The 20,409-nt window shown below is 37.2% G+C and overlaps 3 protein-coding genes across 7 annotated transcripts; 1 reads left to right on the top strand and 2 right to left on the bottom strand.

The window, feature by feature from the left end:
- Nucleotides 1–61: 61 nt before the first annotated feature.
- apoa1a (apolipoprotein A-Ia) lies at nt 62–1,611 on the bottom strand. Its single transcript, XM_056746976.1, has 4 exons — nt 1,573–1,611; nt 1,420–1,471; nt 1,079–1,223; nt 62–819 (listed from the first exon to the last, which is right to left on the bottom strand). Exons 2-4 carry the CDS (start codon nt 1,460–1,462, stop codon nt 219–221), a joined length of 789 nt encoding a protein of 262 aa, XP_056602954.1. The 5' UTR covers nt 1,463–1,471; nt 1,573–1,611; the 3' UTR covers nt 62–218.
- Nucleotides 1,612–5,312: 3,701 nt separating this feature from the next.
- pafah1b2 (platelet-activating factor acetylhydrolase 1b, catalytic subunit 2) lies at nt 5,313–10,695 on the bottom strand. Of its 5 annotated transcripts, none has more exons than XM_056746274.1 (6): nt 10,307–10,695; nt 8,397–8,497; nt 8,154–8,243; nt 7,931–8,047; nt 6,679–6,801; nt 5,313–6,561 (listed from the first exon to the last, which is right to left on the bottom strand). In XM_056746274.1, exons 2-6 carry the CDS (start codon nt 8,472–8,474, stop codon nt 6,283–6,285), a joined length of 687 nt encoding a protein of 228 aa, XP_056602252.1. In that variant the 5' UTR covers nt 8,475–8,497; nt 10,307–10,695; the 3' UTR covers nt 5,313–6,282. The 5 variants fall into 5 exon arrangements, with proteins under 5 accessions (XP_056602252.1, XP_056602250.1, XP_056602253.1 ...); XM_056746272.1 differs by having other exon boundaries at nt 8,397–8,475; XM_056746275.1 differs by having other exon boundaries at nt 10,355–10,695.
- Nucleotides 10,696–11,409: 714 nt separating this feature from the next.
- Nucleotides 11,410–16,779, top strand: mpzl2b (myelin protein zero-like 2b). Its single transcript, XM_056746164.1, has 4 exons — nt 11,410–11,620; nt 12,867–13,036; nt 13,142–13,352; nt 15,846–16,779. The coding sequence occupies exons 1-4, from the start codon at nt 11,569–11,571 to the stop codon at nt 15,998–16,000; spliced, it is 588 nt and encodes a 195-aa protein (XP_056602142.1). The 5' UTR covers nt 11,410–11,568; the 3' UTR covers nt 16,001–16,779.
- The last annotated feature ends 3,630 nt before the right edge of the window (nt 16,780–20,409 follow it).

Below are 20,409 nucleotides of genomic sequence, written 5' to 3'. Positions count from 1 at the left end.
AATTCTCGGCCAGAGAAGTGAGTTTAAGAAAACACGGACTTAAAAGATTTAGGTCTTTTGGTGGATTTTATTTGTTTGCATGGTCACATTAAGGTTTTTTTAACATGAGCATTTTGAACACACAAACTCTGCATTTACACACACACAGATTGTATTAAGAACACTTTTGCTCCAGTTGTTTGCGAGCATCTGTGTGCGTAGTCCTTGTGTTTGTTGTTTTATTCCTGAATGGACTTGGAAATGGTGTCATACAAAACAGCAAACTTGGCCTTCAGGTCCTCCATATAGGGCTCCAAACGGGTCTGCAGGTCCTTAGTGTGTGGGTTGAGCTTCTCCTTGGCCTCCTCAACAGCCTTCACAAGTTGTTCCTTGTACTCCTCAGCATAGGGGGCAGCCATGGCCCTCAGGTCCTCCAGGCGCTCAGTCAGCTTTGTGCGCACGGCCTCCACCATGGGCATCAGTTTAGACTTGGTCTCCTCAACGTTGGTGTCAATCTTCTGCCTCATCTCATCCATCAGGGGCTGCAGCTTGGCACGCAGCTTCTCGCTGTTTTCACGGTTCATGGTCACATACTCTTGGAAGAGGGGCTCCAGTTTCTGACGGTATTCATTCATGTGCTTCTCCAGCACGTCGTGCAGCTCAACCCGGTGGGGCTCCAGCTTGGAACGGATGTCTTCGATGTCGGTCATGACGCGCTCACGCAGTTGCTTGGTGGTCTCCAGGAACTGGTTGGAGAAGGTGTCTGTGTAGGGGGTCAGAGCCTGGGAGCTGGTCTGGGCAAAGTCCTGCAGCTTAGTGAGGCTCTCTGAAAGTTTCAACCTTATAGGGAGAAACAAGAATATGGATATATTGATAGCTACATTTAAAACTGAAGAAGAAATTATTAAGGTAATGAAGAGAAACTATATTTGGTAAAATATTACACAGAAGTAGTATATAGTATATGACTATAAACTGAGAGAGCAGTATTAAACTGAGTCTGTTTACAAACACTAAATTAAGAGATCAAATGATCGAATAGCAAATGACAAGAAAACAAATTGAGTTCTTGGAGGTTGTAATAAGAAGTGTTTCTTACTTGTACTGCTCATATTCGGTACCGTCCATGTTGTCAAGAGCTTTTTGAGCTTGTTCCTTGACCTGATTCAGATACACCAAGGCTGCTGCCCTGTAGTGCTCCAGCTGGGAAGGCGCCTCATCCTGCAGAAAACGGGCCTGGGCACCTGAAAAGACCCACAAGAAAAGCTTTAAGAAACGTTTGGGAGAACAGTGCCGACCTTTGTGACACTACAAACGGTACACAGGAGCTGTTGAATATTTACCATGTAAAATCAAGGCAGAGTTTTCAGAAAGTTATTTTTTACTACAATCAAACAAATTACCTTAAACATGTAACTATGAAAAAGTAATGTTACTTACCCAAAGCCAGGAGAAGAGTTAGTGCAAGAGCCACAAATTTCATGGTTATGCCCTGAAAGACAAAAAACGATCAAAGTGAGAAATTGTAGAATAAAATAAAACAATTGTCTATAGTAATATCTCCTCACTTCTCCAACTGGTTTGAGCTCTTACCTGAGTGGTACTGCTCTGAAGGATGGAGGATGAACAGCAGAGCCACGGGGGCTTTTATAGAGCAGAAACCGTGTGTGTGGAATTGGAACCCTGACCTCATACATGTCAAAGGTTCAAAGGGTAGCCTACATGCAATAAGGATTTAGATCTGGCAAGATAAAAAACACACAAACAAGCTGTATAGATTTGTGTATACATTTGAACACACATTAAATTCCATGGCAAAAATTCAGTAACATTATTACTGTGGGATATAAATATATATATTTTTATTAGTGTACAATAGTCACTGCATAGGAATGTTAGAAATACGTAATAATAACATTTCTGATCTAAGTAGAGTTCTTTGTCATTTATGGTTAAGTAATTTGTTATTCGACATGAAAATGGGATTATGTCTCACTCTCATAAACTGAGTTATGGGGAAAGCATGACAAGACTGTGAGGTTATCTCAAAACATTTAGCAACGTGTAGCAAACCTTGATCTCCACTTCTTTCTTCTGCTAATCCAAATCCAATCTTATCAACTGCCAACCAAACAAAGGCATCACTAGTCATGGGTCATTGATCGATTAGTTATCTCATGTCCCTTGATTAACTCAACGGTTCTATTCCTACAGTAACATTCCTTAAGGTTTCTCCTGATTAACTTCTGCTTAGTGGCATTTTGACATATTATTTTAGTGTTTATAAAGTTGCCTAATGTATCTACACTTTCTTAAAAAAAGGCACTACAAAAGGTTTTTAATTAACCCAAAAATTGTTTACTCAAAAAGCTTTTCATAATTGCCATTTCTTACTTTCTATCTATCCATTTCTAATTTTTTTCCACTTTAAAAAAACTTTTGTTTTTATTAACTGTTCAGTCAAAAATGGTTCTTGAAATGTGTATTTATTATTTAGTTAAAGGACAAGATTAAGCTTGAATGGCCTGTATATGAGTGCATGTCATCAACAGTTCAGTAACCCACAGTATCACTGTGTCTTAGTGCATTCAGATAGTATGTGGACGTCCTGTCATATCAGAATCCATAAAACTATACATACCTGTATCTCAAACATCTCAGCATCTCACTGTCTGACAGCACATTGTGATATGATTTCCAGAGGTAGCCTACATTGCAGAACCTTGACATCTTTGAACATCAGCCTGTTTTGGAAAATAGATCATAAATTCTCAACGATAAATTACAGAAGAATGAATGATGATGATTCAAGTGTCGCTAACGGGAGTTTTATTTATAGGAAAAAATCTTATTTTGGGTAATTCAGGTTGATAATAAAACATATACTGCAGCAATAAAGTTTATCTGCAGGCTGGCTTGAGCTTCCATATATAATATTGCAATATAGGATGAATATTTCTTTGTAATTTAAAATACTGGAATGAAAGAGGTATGGGCCTGCATTCACAAAACATATTAAGACATAAAGTAGCTCCTAACTAGGTGATTTAGAAGAAACTCTTAAAAATAATTGAATTTAATTAATTTAAGGAATCCAAAATCGCCAGTGTTAAAAAAGGTCAAATGAACTCTCACAGTGTATATCCTATATAATCCAGACTTCGATAGTCTGTATTATTTATATACTGTGATTGTTAATTTGACCCATTTAACACAGGCGATTTTGCTGTAATAGCGTTTCAGAAAGTGTTATAGCACTAAAATATTTGAATAGTTTGATAGTCAAGAGAAATCCTACATCACTAAAACTAAATAACATAATCCTGTAATGGCTGTTTCTGGTAATCTAGTAAAAGACAAAAACACGCACATCAATCTCAAATGAGTGATCGACCAAGAGAGTAAATCCAAGTAGTAACAAAAAGTCAGCACACCAGAGCCATAAAATATAAAAAATACTTTAATATATTAAAAAAACTTTCATTTTGAGCACACAAGCTCTTCAAAGTATTTTTGATATTTTTGGTGTCCTGGAGTGCAAACTTTTGTTACTACTTTTGCGGGTAATCTGCCATAGAATTTAAACATTTGAAAAAAAAAATTGATAATACGTTTTAAAAAGGACATTGCTATCAGTAATGATTATTCTAGTCTGTTCATTAAAATGCATACAAGATCTGGGCAATTCCAGCGTTATGGATGTGACATAAAAACTCTCAGAGAGTGTATTTCTTACCAATATACTGGACCATTTGTTGATGTTTTACTAAACCCTTGTTGATAGATTCTAAACATCAGAAAAATGTCAGTCTATGGACAATTTTTCTATAAAAATATGGAAGTAAACATACGTTATTGATGTTACAAAAAAGGACACATCTTCAGGGCAAGGGGGACGACAATTATACCCAACAAATGGAGAAGGGATGCCACTACATAGAACATGAAACAGTTATTTTATTTTAATTTGCCTATTTATGAGAAATATGCAGTTGTGGATGTGACAATCCTAAAAAAGGCACTTTATGAAACATAAAACACCAAAAATAAAACAAATGCTTTAAAAATGTGGAGACCTCAGATGGGTATTTGGACCACAAAATGTATATATCTTTACTGTTAGTATAGTAAAAACCTTTGGTAAAAACTTTTATCATAGTAAGGATGACATTTTCACAGAATTGCCCATCCAAGCCTTTATTCTATATATTCTAAGATATGAAAGATGACAACAATTAGCTGAAAAAGTACCAGTGGATTTAGTGACACTTCATTTTACAATCTTCATTTGAATATGCCAGCATTTTTATTGTAAGATCCTTATTAAAATTTGGCAACATGGTGATAAAATCACTTACTGAGAACCATCCCCTATCAGCCAATCACTGTGGTCAGATTCAAGAACCTTCCTGACATCATCCAGCAAACGAAATTAACCCCGCCCTTTATTTTAGCTTAAAATGTATTTCTATTCCTTAGTAAAAGTGTCTCTCAGCAGCTTTGTGAATAGTTTTTAATAGGCTTAAACTGTACCCCATCTATCTCTTTATTTCCTAAAGCCTTCAGAAAATTACTGCTTTGAGGATGTAACTATTTAGACTGAAGATCATTAACATTTGCTTTAAGATTCATAAAGCCCATTCAGTATTTTTGCTTTAAAAGTAAATTCTGCATTGCCATCCTTAGGTAGTTTAGCTTTTATATGCTGAATTAGATATCAATTTAAGTGTAAGTTTGGTAAACAGTAAAGCAATTCATTCTTACAAACACCAAAACCAGTTAATCTGGACTGTTTAGTTACATCCAACGTGTTGGAACAGGACTAAAGGAGCCGTGAATGCAAATATATAATTGCTGATATTTTATATTAATTTATTCATTTTTAGTCATACAGGTATATTATTATACCACTAAGGTATAGAAAATACTATTTGTTTAGATTGTTTGGTAACATACAAAAAAGGTTTCAGCTGTTAGTTCTCTTATTTACATGTCTATTATATTTGCTTGTTAGAGTGGGTATTAAAATTTCCATTAAACATATGGAAAAAGTTCAGCCAGTTGGTCCGAAAGTCACATGCTTGGGTTAATAATTGACATTAGTACTCAACTCATTATGGTATGTTAAGTCTCCCTCTACTGGTTGAATGAGTTTTCACACACCCAATCAGATTTTACAACAACCAGACATGAACTCCTATACCTTACCATTTCAGTTAATGTAGCACTCTATTCCCTGACCTGTGATGAATAAGAATCTGAAATACCAAAGATTGATACTCATATCGCAGAGAATTAAGCCTCAAACAAAACAAAAAAACTGACACACGGGATGGATCCCTGCAGATTTATTGGAATGCTCGGATCTGAAGCACATGGCAGTTGTGCTGTAGTGATAACGCAGGCCTTGCGGGCCATACAATTATTTATTATTATCCCACTCTCTTACACTCAAAAACACACCAGCTAAATAAGCACTAGCAGAGAACATTAATACGAACAATTTGTATATACTGTATATACACATAGAGCTTCTCACTCAGCTCACTTTGAATTCTTTATATCAGTGCTTGCCCACTAGATCACGTGTGTAAACATAATACACATAAACTCTTCACATTATAATTTTAAGAGCGCATGGACAAGTATACAACATGGATGCAGAGCAAGTGAGATTAATAGTAACACTCAAATGTCATATTTGTGCATTTATATGCTTAGGAGGAGATTTTCAGTCACACAGAGTTTTAAATGGTTTGATCACTCCAGTTTACAGTTCATGTTTCTATATGGGTCAAGTAATTGGGAGGATGAAAGGGCAAGAGAGAAACACAGCGGAGGAGAAGGTGCTAGACTCCTCTGTGTCAACATAGACTTGAAGTAAAACCGGGAGAAAGGATTTAAAAGACCTGATTCATCATGTAAATAGTTTTTTACTGTCAGCATAAGACCACTGTGAGTATGAGTGTGTGTATGAAGGCACAGAGAAGCTGGCAGAGTAAGTGCAACAACTGAAGGTTGTTCAGATAGTGACAATGAGACATTAAAGAATCCCTCCGCAGAGAAACATGTCCTACGAAAACCTATTTCTTATAGACACACACTGTACATTTATATCTATTCTTCCTTCTAATTTTGTCTATTATGCATTTTGAATACATATAAATATTTACTATTAGTCATATAAAATTGTTTTGCTGTAATTCCATCTCTGTTGTTTCCCACTGCATTGAATTACAATCTAAATATCCCACAATTCTAAACATCGCCTCTATGGAGCTTGACTGATGTCGTGGCCACTTTTTAGACCAGCGAGGCCTGCCTCTCCTGAGGCATCTCGTCCAATAGCTGATTCAGCAACTCATGAAGAGGGGTCGCTATGGTCCTGTACGCATCGGCAGTCAGATGTAGGAAGTCAAACATATCTCCAGAGGAAATATTTCCATCTGAGTGGACAAAACTACCTCCTATATCAAGTAACTGAACCGGGCCGAGTCGAGGAAGGGATGCACGAAGTAAATTGTTCACTGATCTGTTTTTCTCTCTTAAGGGGTTTGGAGACTTCCCTCTTGGCAACAGGCCCTAAATAAAACAAATTGAGACCAATTAACTAAATATATGAAATACTTTTGCTCAATTCATGCAAATACATTAGATTGAGTCGTGCTGTTATGTATACAAACACTTTTGGCAACGTACCAAAACAATGACTTTGGACTTAGGGAGACGAGACAGAATTAGTTGAGCAATGGCCAATACTCCTCCTGCAACCTGTTCTGCTGTGTGCTCGTGATTATTGGTTCCTACCCATAAAACAACCACCTGGAAAAATATTGAGGATGCATTTACAACCTTTGGAACACACATTTCACTGGCAGTTGAGAATACTGTTGAATGCTCATTTATCGTTCAAAATTATGGTGGTTAGAGCATGGCACTAACAAAGACAAGGTCATATGTTCGATCCCAGGAAACAAATGTATAATAAGTCGCTTTGGATAATTGCGTTTGCCAAATGATTAAATGTAAATTTCAGTGCGAACATGCCAAAATACTCAACAGTAACATTAGTCAAGCTATCCTTTTCAAAAGTGGCTCTCAAACTTTTTATTTCACACCCACTTTTAAACCCATAAAACAAACTGGTAGTGCCCCACCCGTTCGCAACCACGTTGCAGGGGGTCCCCATCTGTCCTAATACTATCAATTTAAGTGTCATTTTCTTCTTCATCTCATTTACTGAGCATATGAAATTTAAGAATAGAAAAGATTGTATGTGCAGCTGAAGTGATCTTAAAAAAGTACATTTTTAGCGCAATTTAAGCTTAGCAAACCAAAGTTATGGTACAGTCCATTTCAGTTTTAATCATTGATCGGAAATATACTGTTTAATTGTGCTTTTTTGCCAGCGATTTAAGAAACATATTCCTTCCACAAGTCATGGAGATAGGACTGTGGTCTTGCTATGACACAAATAGCTGCCCAGAGGCATTGCAAACATGGCCGCTGAGTGGAACGATTTCTGTAAACTGACTTTGCTAATCAATCATTGTGCGAGTGAAGATCGTCTGGTGAGACGATTACTGTCTTACAGTGACTCAGGTCATGTTGGGCCAAACAGGTAACAATGACAACAAAAGTACGAATTTACAAAGCAGTTTTAGTTACTTGCAGTGTTGACATCATGTGCCCTAACCTGGGAAACCAATTATCTTTCTGGCAGAAAAACCATTTTTCTTCTTTCCTTTCGATGGAAACAGTGGTTCTACGTGTGATGCGCAGTGATAAAAAGAATGGCTCGGTGCAGCGGTCAAAGCTGTACTTTATCGTGAATAAAACATTGCAATTAACCAATCAGAATCAAGGACTGGTGAGAACCATAAATACCCAATTTTCTTAATTAACTGTCTAAACCTTTCTGTTCATCCCTTGCTCCAACTTTCTCTCTCACCCTGGGTCTGATGTTTTCCAGTTCTCCATTCTGGAGCCTCCACAGCACATTACAAGTTGTGTCACCTCCAATCCCAAAGTTCAAAGCATGAAGAGGTGAAAACAGTTCCTTCCACACCTGAACACAAAAACACATTCTGTAAACCAAGAATTTAAAATGAAAACCATCCGCAGCAACAAAATAAAGCAGCATTTGTCTGTATTATAACAAGGAAACAAATCACCTCAAACTGCTGCATAAGCTGCACCATTGAGTCCCCAACAAACAGAACATCAGGCTCTGCATCCTTGCATTCTTGCACAAACCGGTTGTGCTGAAACAAAATGACACATCCCACCATCTTACATTATTACAATAACAGAGTGAGGCTATAAAAAAGGAAATGACTTGCACAGCTCTATACTGTCATTCATAAAAGAGCTTATTATACACAAACACACACAGAAAGACACACACGCACACAAACCTGTGACATCCAGCGCCCATCTCCCTGCACGTCTATGGCAGGCGCAGGTTCAGTAGCAGGATTTTCTTCACCACTCATTCTGCCACACAAAAACGTGCACTCTGTTACAAAACACACGTAAAACAATTTACATGACACAATTTAATGAGGATGTCTAGAATTGCCCATACTGTAGTGAGTCGAGATTGCTTGTAAACCCAACCACCACATAAAGTATTAAAGAGTACCTAGCATAGGGTTTTTTAGGCCCTACTTTGGTTTATGGAGTGTCCAACAACAAGTTTATATAATAAATACGACAACTATAATGTCGTAATAATAGGCAGTTATTCGTATTCTTGACTGACTCTCAAATGATTCGTTCCGCGATTCATCCGTCTAGGCCCCGCCTAACCGCTAACCTTGTGTCATGTAATTGGTCAGATGGTGTAGTCTGTTGTTATTGGTCAAACGCGTTCATCATTTGTCGCAAATGGAACCCCACTACCATCATCACAGGAATACGGTTTACATGTGCTTGGATGTCATGTATATTATATGTGTAGCTAGAGATGGCGGCGATTTTACCGTACCAATTTGAGCTCGAGTCTGACGAGGAAGCATCAGAAGACGCTAATCCACAACAAACTCCGCAACGACTGGCGCAGGATGTTTGTCAGTGGCAAGTGACAACTCTTGTCATAAAAACTCCCAGTGTGACAACATGCATGTAGGGCTTTTGCACATCAATGAAATAAAATAGTATTTTTTTTCTTAAAATACTGTTAATACGTTAGTAATACTATTATTTTGTCTTAACTGTGCGTCGTCATGGTACATAGAGCATTTCAAAGTCGACGTTATGAAAAATCACCCAAATATATCTATATAGGTGCACATGCTGCAAATGTGTCAAAATGCAAAGTTAATAGCCAGATAAACAAACTATGACGCCCCAGAAATAACGGAACAAATATTTCTTGAAGTTAAGACAAAAATGAATAGACACACTATCAGGTTTTGAATCGGTGGAGCTAACAGGTCCAAATAAAGTTGGTATTGCCCCCTCTTTAAGGATAGTCGTTTCACATACCCTGCAGTGAACGCGCCAAGATTATTAAACCTATATTCGGTGAAATGACGCGCGCACAGTACAACCCTGGGGTTTTACTCCTTTTGGTATCGTTTGAAAAATGAATTGTAACCATTTCTCCCTCAGACGTTCTTCCGTTGGTAGTTGAAATAAGTCGGACTTAGTTTCACACCGTAGAACACAGGTTCTAGACCCGATACACACGCATCACGAACGAGCGACAGTGTTTGGAGGTGGAGAAATACGTTTTCACGTCAGTCTCAGCAAAACGTAGGCGGGGACTATGTAATAGTGACGTAGATACGCAGGTGAATTATTCCACGTCTCGTTTGTGCGATTCAGAGTCGACTCCCATTTTTACAAGCAAATAACTTTGTTATTTATTCACCTTCGGACTTACAACACGGCAGACAGCTTACTTTCAAACACGGCAACATAACAGACTGCATGAAATGCCATTTTCATGATCTCATGCTACCTACTCTTTAAACCCTGTACTATTGAATCTAAGAAAAACATTGAGAATTCAAGGCCGGTTCCGCCTGTGCCAAGTACACATAACTATCCTGATAAATAACGGAAAGGCCGCACAAAGAGCTCGTGCATTTTGCTTTTATCTTAAGGTGATAACAGTGATGATGCACCCCGGAGGAAGCCAACGCACAGCAGATGTGCAGTAAAGATGAACGTTATACAGATTTTGCATAAATCTGTACTGGCACTGACATGAACGGTCCAAATTATGTTAAGCTAAATGCATAAAATGAGCCGAGCCAAAGGAAACCACATTCCCAGAGTGCGTCCCTTGTTTCCTGTACGCCTCCTCGCCATCACTAACCTGCCTCTAGTGTTTGCAAATTCCGTCTGCCAGTGGTCAGTTAGTCACCTGCTGATGTGCAGCAGAGCAGGACAACCTTGTTAATCGCGTGCCGTGCACGGACTGCGATAGCAGCAGCACCGCAGCGACTGTCCGTGTCCGGGAAAGATGCAGATGAGTGTATTTCTGCTGCCGTGCACCCCTTAAAAACCTCTTGCGTTTTAACTGTCCCTTGTAAGACAATGCAACGCTAATGTATCCAATCTACGCGGCAACAACGATGCTGAACGTAAAGTATACGTTTATATAAGAAGATGTATTTGAAAGAAATCACAGTAAATGTTTAGGTTACATATAAGGGAAAACATCCAGTCCACCACCTCCCCGCTTCCATGCACAACAGCCCTCGGACTCTGGAAGTCTCACTTCCGCCTACAGCCATCAGCACGCACTTCCCATTCAGTTCTGTCCCGCCCCATGAGGGGAGAACTGTGATGTTGGAATAACCATTATAACAGAAAAGAGGATTCTTACTCTGTTGAGAACTCATCATGAATGTAGGGGTTTTCACGATTGTGTGTTATAATTGAAAATCTAAAACATCATTATGCAATGCATGAAAAACAAATGTACAATATGCATATGCAAAAGGGTGGACTCGAGATGATTCTATATGCTTAAGTGAAGAAATCATTTATTTATCCTCTATTCTGATCCAACCTGAAGGCTGCAGGTGTCCGGTCCACCACAAGATGGCAGCAGAGTCCACGAATTGACTCAATACGTGTTAGTTTACCTTTGCACCTTTGCACCTTTGTGTACTATGATAATAAAAAGCATGAGAGACAAACTTGGCAATTATGTTCAGATTTAATTTTCTTTCGTTTTAGAACTTGAAAATTGTATGTAACTCAGTCAAACCATTTTTTTAAGTGGTGGGGTGAAATCGTACACATGTGCTCTAGTTTACTTGTTTGTGTAACTGTGTTTGTTTTCTTTCGTTTAGATGTTGTTTGAGAGAAACATGCACCAGCACTACGAATTATTCGATGCACTTGTATGGGAGACTAAACCCAATGTGCAGTTATTGCCATAGACTGGTTCCTGTTGACGCACAAACTCCTCCTCACATAGAAGTGGGGTTGTTAATCATGGACGCCGTGTTTAGGATCACCGACGTCCGACTAATACCTGAACGTTTGTGAATTCATTGAATGTGTAGAAACGGATTTAACAGTATTATTATTTTGGGAAGCGCTGATAGCTCCTTTAATATTTGACTCATGAATCGAGTTTGGATTAACCTGTTTTGTGCGCTATGCGCGCTTGTCTCAGGTGAGTCGATACTACTTCCTGGATCCACCTTGTTATCGGGAAACGTACGAGTTCCTTTTTACCTTCTAACCCCCATAAAGTCATAATTAAGAGAATTATGACTGTTTTGCCTATCTGAATTCTGTTGTCAATTTAAGGGATTTTTAAAGAGTTTATTATATGTTCTGGAGAAGGCTCAAGTTCTTAGATTTTGATCAGTAAGAAAAATTTAACTAATTTTAATTTACTTATCAGATTTACATCGTCTTGCCGTTTACAATATAAGGTAAAATACGATTATAGGAGCTTAGACAGATCCCAGGGGGATAATGCTGGTATTACAGCAGCTCTATCTGGATAACAGGTGCAGTAAGAAAGATTGTAAAAAGTTGAACAAACCAAGTGGAATAAATACAGCAAACAAATACAAATTAAACAGTAATGATACACACTGCTCTGCGTATAAATGTGTATTTTAATATAGATTTGTGGAGCTTCGGTGTGTGGACTTGTGGTGCTGGTGCAACAGATTTAATAGATGAAGTCTCAGCTCAAGCCGAGTTAAGCTTTACCTTCCAACCTATTTCAATTCATGTCAATAATAGAATAGAATAGAATACTTTTCATAATATGCAAATATATACATTATATAAAATATATAAAATATCATATTTTGTCTGTTGTGCCTTACTGTACTGATCGGATTAAGCAATTTAAATCACTTCGCTTTTTTACACATTGCCTTTTACAATTGTATGTAGGCTACGATATATAATATTCTTTTTTAATATCTTTATTTTGGACACAGTGAATGGTGTTGTGTGTCAGGTTTGGTGTTTTTAAAACTTTGTGAGTATTATGGGCTTTACAGCACCTCTTTGAAGAGGGGGTTCTGAGAGTTAGTTTATCAGATTCAGAATATATGTTTGTTTAAAGTGAGGGTTCAGAGAACCCTGTGTGTGTGTGTGTGTGTGTGTGTGTGTGTGTGTGTGTGTGTGTGGCTGTGTGTGAGAGAGAGATAGAGAGAACGAAATTAAAGAGTTGTGGCCAGACCTGATTTTTTAGCAGTTGATTTGTAGTTTGTGTTTTTTCAAGTTCAATACAAGTCAGTTTAATGTCATTCACTTGTGCATGGCATGACAAGACACGCAATATAGTGTCTGCTGACCCACTGTGTGTAAACATTTAGCATTTACAGGACAAACAGGCAATAGAAACAGGAAAAAATATCCACACTTTAAAATTTTAAAATTTGATTGTTTGCCAGTTGTATATCAGGTGGAGGCAATGGAGGTGTTTACATCCTCAGATGTGGAAGCAGTCAACGGAACAAATGTACGGCTAAAATGTACATTTAAATCTACCCAGCCGTTGTCAGAAAATAAAGTCAGTGTATCTTGGAGCTTCCAGGCCCTTGGAAAGACATCAGCAGAATCGGTGAGGCGTAAAGAAGTTAATTTTTTTATAACTGTTTGAAATGAAGCCTTTATATTATTTGTTTTATTCATTTCTTAACTCCATTGTTTCGATTCTTTGTCACAGATTTTTCACCACCAGGAAAAAGCGTATCCCCCAACAGGTGGCCTGTTTAAAGATCGTGTTGTATGGTCTGGTGATGTAATGAAGGGTGACGCTTCCATCACGCTACAGAATGTGCAGTTCACATTCAACGGAACATTCAGCTGTCTAGTCCGAAATCCACCCGATATCCAAGGCATTGCAGGCCAGATCAATTTCAAAGTTGTCCAAAAAGGTGAGATGCCGTGCTTTTTAGCAAAGTGAATGTTAGACAAAAAATCTGTCATCTTTGGAGCTTGAAAGAAGATCTATTGCATAATGTCTGAAAGGTAGTGTCAAACATGAACCATGACAAAAACATGATGTATTGTTGATGATAGGTGGATAGTAGTATATGAAGTATTTGTACTCTACTCAAGAACATACTGTACTCTATACTCGAAAATGTATCTACTTTAAAAGCCTTTTTGCTTCACTGCATTCTAAAGCTTAATGTTATACTTTTCACTCCAATACTTTTTATAAATATTTTTACAGTTAATATTTAGGTACATTAAAAATCTAACTTTCTTACTTTTTCTTACGTAAAATGTTTGAGTAAAAATACTTAAGTAAACATAAACAAATGTACTTAATAAAGGTAAAAAAGTAGGGATACAGATACTTGTAATATGTACATTATTTATGTACTATTATATACACTCACTTATATACACTCACCCATATATGTACTATTATATACACTCATAGAAAAGGTGCTTCAAAAGGTTCTTCGATGCCATAGAAGTAACCTTTTGGATCCATAAAAAACCTTTAAAGATCTAAAAAAGGTTTTTCAGGTTATAAAAAAGTTAGAAAGAGATGGTTCTTTAAAGAACCTTTGACTGAATGATTCTCTGTGGAACCAAAAACTGTTATTCTATGACATCGCTGTGTTGAACGACACGTTTCCTGAAAACAGTTTGCAACGGTGTGCAACGGGGTTTGAGATACGTTTTCTCTTGTTTGGTGGGTGTGTCAAGAATGTCAGCCCAACCAGCAGCAACATGAATATAACCCACGCGGTATTAAAGAGGCACAATGGGTCCAAGTAAAGTCATTCAAACGTGTCTGCTGCAGCTCTGTATATGCAACTATTGAAGATGTTGTTTATATTGTTGTCGTTCAGATGGTGTTTAAATATGTAATCTGCACATGAACTGTCTCCTTTTCATGTGAGAAAAGCACCTGTCAAACACCCTTTGCGGCAACCCGTCAAAATAAAAGTCTGGTTTACTGCGCGAGGGATGGTCTTGAGTATATTATTTACATTAGAAACTACAGTAAATGTGCTTAGTCACATCGTAAAAAATATAACTTTTTATCAAAAATATAACTTTTACTTTTTTCCTTGTATGGTTCAACGTATCTTCAGCAGGTTTTTTAATATAGATTATAAGTGAGTACTGTTGTATACTGAAGTATTTTTTGTTGTTGTTGTTTTTGTTGTGTCATCCCTCACATTTCAAGCCGTATCTCTCTGGCCGCTCAATTGGGATGCTTTCATGAACTATGGCCCCCATGACAACACACTAAATCATGTTGGGTTCAAATTAACCCAACAAGTAACCCAACTATGGATTGGTATAGCAAATAAAGATTTAGAACACAATTTGAATTTCGAACATAGGAAATGTTTACATCGTAACATAACTTAGACTCGTATAACCATTTAGACTATTACAGACGAGCAAACAAAAAGCTGACGAAGCTCGCATTACTTTAAAAAACAAAATGCAATTCAATTATCCAATTTTGCCTTTTCATGCACAACAATAGATTATAGGTAAAAATATTGATACAAACCTTGTTTCTCCTTATAAATCCAACAATTTGTCGTCATTGAAAGTTGCTCATTGCGTCAGGTGAGCGTCAACTGTCAGTGAAATTGACCCAGCCTATAACCCAGCGGACTGGGTTAGACAAAAACGCTGAGGTAAAACAACCCAAAAAAAGGACCCAACCTGTAAACCATCGAACTGGGTTATACAAAAACAACCCACCGACACACCCACTCATCTCAACCATGCGGTTGGGTTAAAGAAATAACCCAACATTTTTTACTGTGAAACTAATTGAATAGCCCTGCTGTAGTACTTCAGTTTTTAAGTCATGACTGGAGCTTGGTAGTTTTATTTATTATTAAGAAAAAATCTTTGGACTTTTTATTTTTGGGTGAAGTAACCCATTCAAGTTATTAGGGGTTTATATTATAAATATGGTGCCCTTCGTGCCAAAGGCTACTGTGTGTAGTGAAAGAGACATGTTTTACTCAGTGCTGTGATTCACAATAAAACAAAGCATTTCCAATCCTTCAGGGTGTCTCAGCTGACTCTTCTATGTTTGATCATTGGTTTCTAATTGGTTTCTGAGATGAGGAAGTTTGGTTTCAGTTGTGTTTTGTGTGAAAGTGGTGGTTGTTGAAGAAGATTGTTGTTTTGCAGCTGTTTAACTGAAAGTCCTCTCACAGCACACTTACTGAATGTAACAACATGTATACAGTGAGTGAAATTAAGTTTCGTGTTTTCCTGACTGTTAGGGTTTCGGTTTATTGTCATATTTCTTATTTGCATATTCAGCCAGTTCATACATACCCGAGAATACATTTTAATCTTTCGCTCTTTCTCTGGAATTTCAGAATGTATTCAAAACAGTAACAACAGTCTCTCTTTCTGTTCTTGTTCTATAGTAACATTTTCTGAAATTGGAATTTTGGCAATAGCCGTGGGTGGATCCATTGGTATTATTCTCCTCATCCTTACCATCTATGTCTGTGTGCGGTTGTTCAGAAGAAAGGACAATGACATGACCTTTGAGATGGATCAAAAGGACCAAGTGTTGTAAGAGATGCCTGACTCAAGGTTTTAATGAATTTTTAATATTAGTGTGGCGTGTCTGGACTAACATGTCTTTGACTACATGAAACTAGATTTTAATGTTTCCAGTAAATTTTATATCAATGTTTTTGTAGATAAAATTTCTGTTATGATTTTCTTAACTGTTTTTTTACATTTTTACTTGCTTAACATTTAGATATAAGATAATAAAAAGCTTTTATGTATATTGAAGAGATTAGTATTCAAGAGGGTTTATATACTGACTCTATGGAAGGTGTTTGTGACAGCATGTAAATATCAATGTAAGGATTTCAAAAAGTAATATCAAATGCTGGTTGCAGCACATTGTTGTGATGTTATTTTTTATATAAACCATGCCCCATCCATAACACTGGACTGACAATATGCATAGCTTAAGTATGGATATTTTTTCACTTTTCATTCTGTATTAGTCAATCTCAGTTATTTTTACTTTGACACATGTATGGGATTTCCATATAGCTATAGTGTGAATTAAGAAAAATTTGCCCCTTTTTTGAAACATTTATTAGAATGCATGCTAAATACACACTATATGCTTAGTGGTACATGCGTTTTGTGTGGGTATGTTTCTGTGAATGGTGAAATCAAATAGATCATACATTTAGATACACTTCATTTCTAGATCTCTTGTGCAATATTTCAAGTTGTAAACTCTAACAATACATGACAAGCAGATATTTAATCAGTGAAATTTATCTTCATAATGTGTATGTATGCCCTATTAAAGTATTTCATGTCATTCCACGAACCAGTATAGTTGATATTAATATACAACATTTGAAGAAAAAACGACTAATATAGCTTTATATTGTATGAATATAGCTTTTCCTTAAAATGTCTGGGAGTCTTTAAATCTTGTACTTGTACAGTGTCCTCTGTATAATGGGGAAACAAACGGAAAACAGAAAGTTCCAGATTAAGGAAAACAAATTTGTTTATAACCTTGGAATTTGACTTTATTTTGACTACCTTACATAGATAAATTTCTTCCAACTCTCTACCAGTCTCCTTGGGTGTACATAAGTTGTGAGAAAACCTCTATGCACAGCCATCATAGAAATAATTTAGAATTCTTTAATGGCAGTTTATTAGCGTGTCTACACCGGGCAACATTACAACCTGCTTGTTCTTAATGGGTTTGTCGCGTCAGGCCGCATTCAGTGTGGACAAAATTTAAAATGATAATGGGTTCTAATGCGTTTCTAATGTCATTTGTCGTGTTGCGTAATGCCGGTCATGTCCGGTATAGACACAGTGTAAGTGTTGGTTGAAATTCTGTGCACCATCATGGCTGTCCAGAAAAGGCATATGTGACTCTGGATCACAAAACCAGTCTTAAGTAGCATGAGAACATTTGTAGTAATAGCCAAAACTACATTGTATGGGTCAAAATTATCGATTTTTCTTTTATGACAAAATATCTCGGTCAAATATTGCCCTATCTTTACAAACTATTTATTCAGCTTTCAGATGATGCAAAAAAATTGACTTTTGAGACTGGTTTTGTTGTCCAGTGTCACAATAACTTTACACCGTAGCATTAATCAAAACACTGTTGGCACTTTAAAATACTCAAAAGCATTTTTTAATGAAAAGCATATTTTATGCTCTATGCAACAAATAAAACAGCCACAAAAAGTTATAAATAGTTCGAAATGCTTAAAAAGTGGATGACCAAATTTCTTTATTGTTTCTTTCCTCTTTGGATTACCATTTTAACATGGGAAATTACTTTCACAATGTTAAATTGAAAGATATCATTTGTTAAACATTGTTTAATCCGGTTAAAAATGTACTTTGTTTTGTGAGGTCAAAGTGCCAACTCAACATTTACTTTTCTTTTTCTGGGTATGCTTCATTTAATAACCAGATTTTGATGTTTAATTACTTGTATAAACCTGATAAAAAATGCAATCCTCTTCTCATATCATTCAAAACACTAGTTTACACACAGAAGTTAAAGCAACAATATGGAACGTTTGCGCATGTCTTCCCCCATATGGTTAATAATCGTAATTGTCTGTTACTAGTGTCGACTGGTGTGTTTGGGGGGTATGTGTGTCTCATAACCCTGAAAGGTGTGCTGACTGGAGCTGCACCCTCCTGGTAGGGTCTCCCAAGTCAAGACAGGTTAAAGAGTAGAGACCATACAAAGAGTGGTCCATGGTCCTCCAGGTTGGGGTTGGGGATCTGGGCTAACATCCCATTGCGAAAAAAAGAAAAGAAACATGTGTAGGTAACAACTTGACTAAGGACGGTTTCTCTCCAGTAGAGCTCTTGACGCAAGCTGGTAAAACCTTCGGGAAGCTCTTCTGACAGTCAAGACCAAGACTAAAATTGGAACTTGGAACATCCGAACCCTATTTGAGACTGGGAAGACCGTGCAAGTAGCGCCAGAGATAAAACGATACGATCTCAAGATATAAGGACTCTGTGAGAAATTGTGGAGAAACTATAATATACACAGGCCCAGAAAAAGTTTCTGGAGATAGTTGATTTGTAGCTTTCCTGTTGCTCAGTGGTTAGAGCATGGCGCTAGCAACACTTAGGTCATGGGATCGATCCCAGGGATTGCAAATACTCAAATACAAATGTATATTATCATGCAATGCAAAGCGTCTGCCAAATGCATAAATGTAAATATTGAAAATGTCCACAAAAAAAAAGCAAACACAGGGATCCGCTGATCCAGTAAAAAGGACCTTGATTTCACAGATGATATCAGCCTGCTGTCACACAGGCAACAAGATGCATAGCAAACTCGTGATCAGCTCGAAGAGGAAGCAGAGAAAGTTGGCCTCAAAATAAACATAAAGAAAACCGAAACCTTGATTAACAACCTACAACAGGACCAATCCAACTACATGGTGTGGACATTAGCGATATTGACAGTTTAATTTACTTGGGCAGTGTGGTTAGTAAGAATGGAGGAGCGGAGGATGACATCAGGAGCCGCACAAAGCTGCTTTCACATCATACGCCACATTTGGAACTCGACAGAACAAAGTCTGGATCTTCAGCACCAACGTAAAGTGAGTCTTGATGTATGGGTCTGAAATCTGGAGACTGACAATGACTGCCACAAAAAAAACTCCTAACTTTTATCAACGGATGGCTCCGCTGCATTCAACACATTAGATGGCCAGAAACTTTATCAAACTCAAGCTTTTGGAAGCAAACAAACCAACTGCCTATTGATAAAGAAATACGCAAGAGGAAATGGAGTTGGTCACACCCTACAAAACAAAATAATATATTTAGTGTCGTAAATACTGTCGCTGTATAAGCTTCCCCGTGGGCAGAGCAATACATGTGAATTTGTTGACGAAGCTGGTGGAACAGAAACGATGGAACGAATGCAGAAACGTAGTTTGGAAACTCTTCCGCAGGCTGGAGATGGGCTAGGCTATGTGTACCGACCCGAACACAGAACTCACAGAGTGTGGTTATAGCTGCTATGAGGCTGCACAGATAGCAGCGGGAGTACATTTCGTCCAGTTAAGAGTTGTTCTACCACTGAAATAATTTTAGAGACATTATTTTATGGTCGAAAAACTACAAAGTTTTGCTTTGATGCATAGCTATGAATTAACACTGAACAATACTTTTATTGCATTTATTAAACCATAGTTTGTGGTATATCAGTATTTACTAATACATTTTTAAAATCAAAAGCTGTAATTTAACAGTTAATGTATAATGTATTAGCATGAACACTTACAAAAGCATTTACTTACATTAATACATTTATAATTAAGTACTGATTTAGTGATCATTGTTATGCTAATGCCTTACTATAAAATGTTACCAGATTATATATATATGCAGTGAGGAAAATAAGTATTTGAACACCCTGCTATTTTGCATGTTCTCCCACTTAGAAATCATGGAGGGGTCTGAAATTGTCATCGTAGGTGCATGTCCACTGTGAGAGACATAATCTAAAAAAAATCCAGAAATCACAATGTATGATTTTTTATCATAAAATCATATTTATCATAAAATCTAAAAAAAATCACAAGTAGCAGTGTAAACCATTGCAATAGCACCCTCTGCTGGCATTCTTGTTGCATGAAATAATCCCAACTTCTTACAGTTTTCAATTTAATATAGTGAACAAAAAGAGATCCCTCTTCCCTCAAATGAGAAAAAAGAGGTAAATATTTAATGTATACCTTTTGGTTAAATGTGGCTATAATTCACACATACACTCACCTAAAGGATTATTAGGAACACCTGTTCAATTTCTCATTAATTCAATTATAGTGGTGGTGTAATGGTGTGGGGGATGTTTTCTTGGCACACTTTAGGCCCCTTAGTGCCAATTGGGCATCGTTTAAATGCCACGGCCTACCTGAGCATTTTTTCTGACCA

This window comes from Triplophysa dalaica, chromosome 4 (genome assembly GCF_015846415.1).
Source record: "Triplophysa dalaica isolate WHDGS20190420 chromosome 4, ASM1584641v1, whole genome shotgun sequence".
Taxonomy (NCBI): Eukaryota; Metazoa; Chordata; class Actinopteri; order Cypriniformes; family Nemacheilidae; genus Triplophysa; species Triplophysa dalaica.
Note: the sequence above shows the minus strand (reverse complement) of the source record. Positions and strands in the feature narration are given on the sequence as shown.

Coding starts and splice junctions, on each gene's coding strand:
- apoa1a (XM_056746976.1), bottom strand. CDS start 1,462: ATGAAATTTGTGGCTCTTGCACTAACTCTTCTCCTGGCTTTGG. Junction 1,224..1,419: donor AACTCTTCTCCTGGCTTTGG/GTAAGTAACATT, acceptor GGGTCTTTTCAG/GTGCCCAGGCCCGTTTTCTG. Junction 820..1,078: donor ACCGAATATGAGCAGTACAA/GTAAGAAACACT, acceptor TCTCCCTATAAG/GTTGAAACTTTCAGAGAGCC.
- pafah1b2 (XM_056746274.1), bottom strand. CDS start 8,474: ATGAGTGGTGAAGAAAATCCTGCTACTGAACCTGCGCCTGCCATAGAC. Junction 8,244..8,396: donor ATGGGCGCTGGATGTCACAG/GTTTGTGTGCGT, acceptor ATTTTGTTTCAG/CACAACCGGTTTGTGCAAGA. Junction 6,562..6,678: donor AGTCCAAAGTCATTGTTTTG/GTACGTTGCCAA, acceptor TGTTTTATTTAG/GGCCTGTTGCCAAGAGGGAA.
- mpzl2b (XM_056746164.1), top strand. CDS start 11,569: ATGAATCGAGTTTGGATTAACCTGTTTTGTGCGCTATGCGCGCTTGTC. Junction 13,037..13,141: donor GAAAGACATCAGCAGAATCG/GTGAGGCGTAAA, acceptor TCTTTGTCACAG/ATTTTTCACCACCAGGAAAA. Junction 13,353..15,845: donor TTTCAAAGTTGTCCAAAAAG/GTGAGATGCCGT, acceptor CTTGTTCTATAG/TAACATTTTCTGAAATTGGA.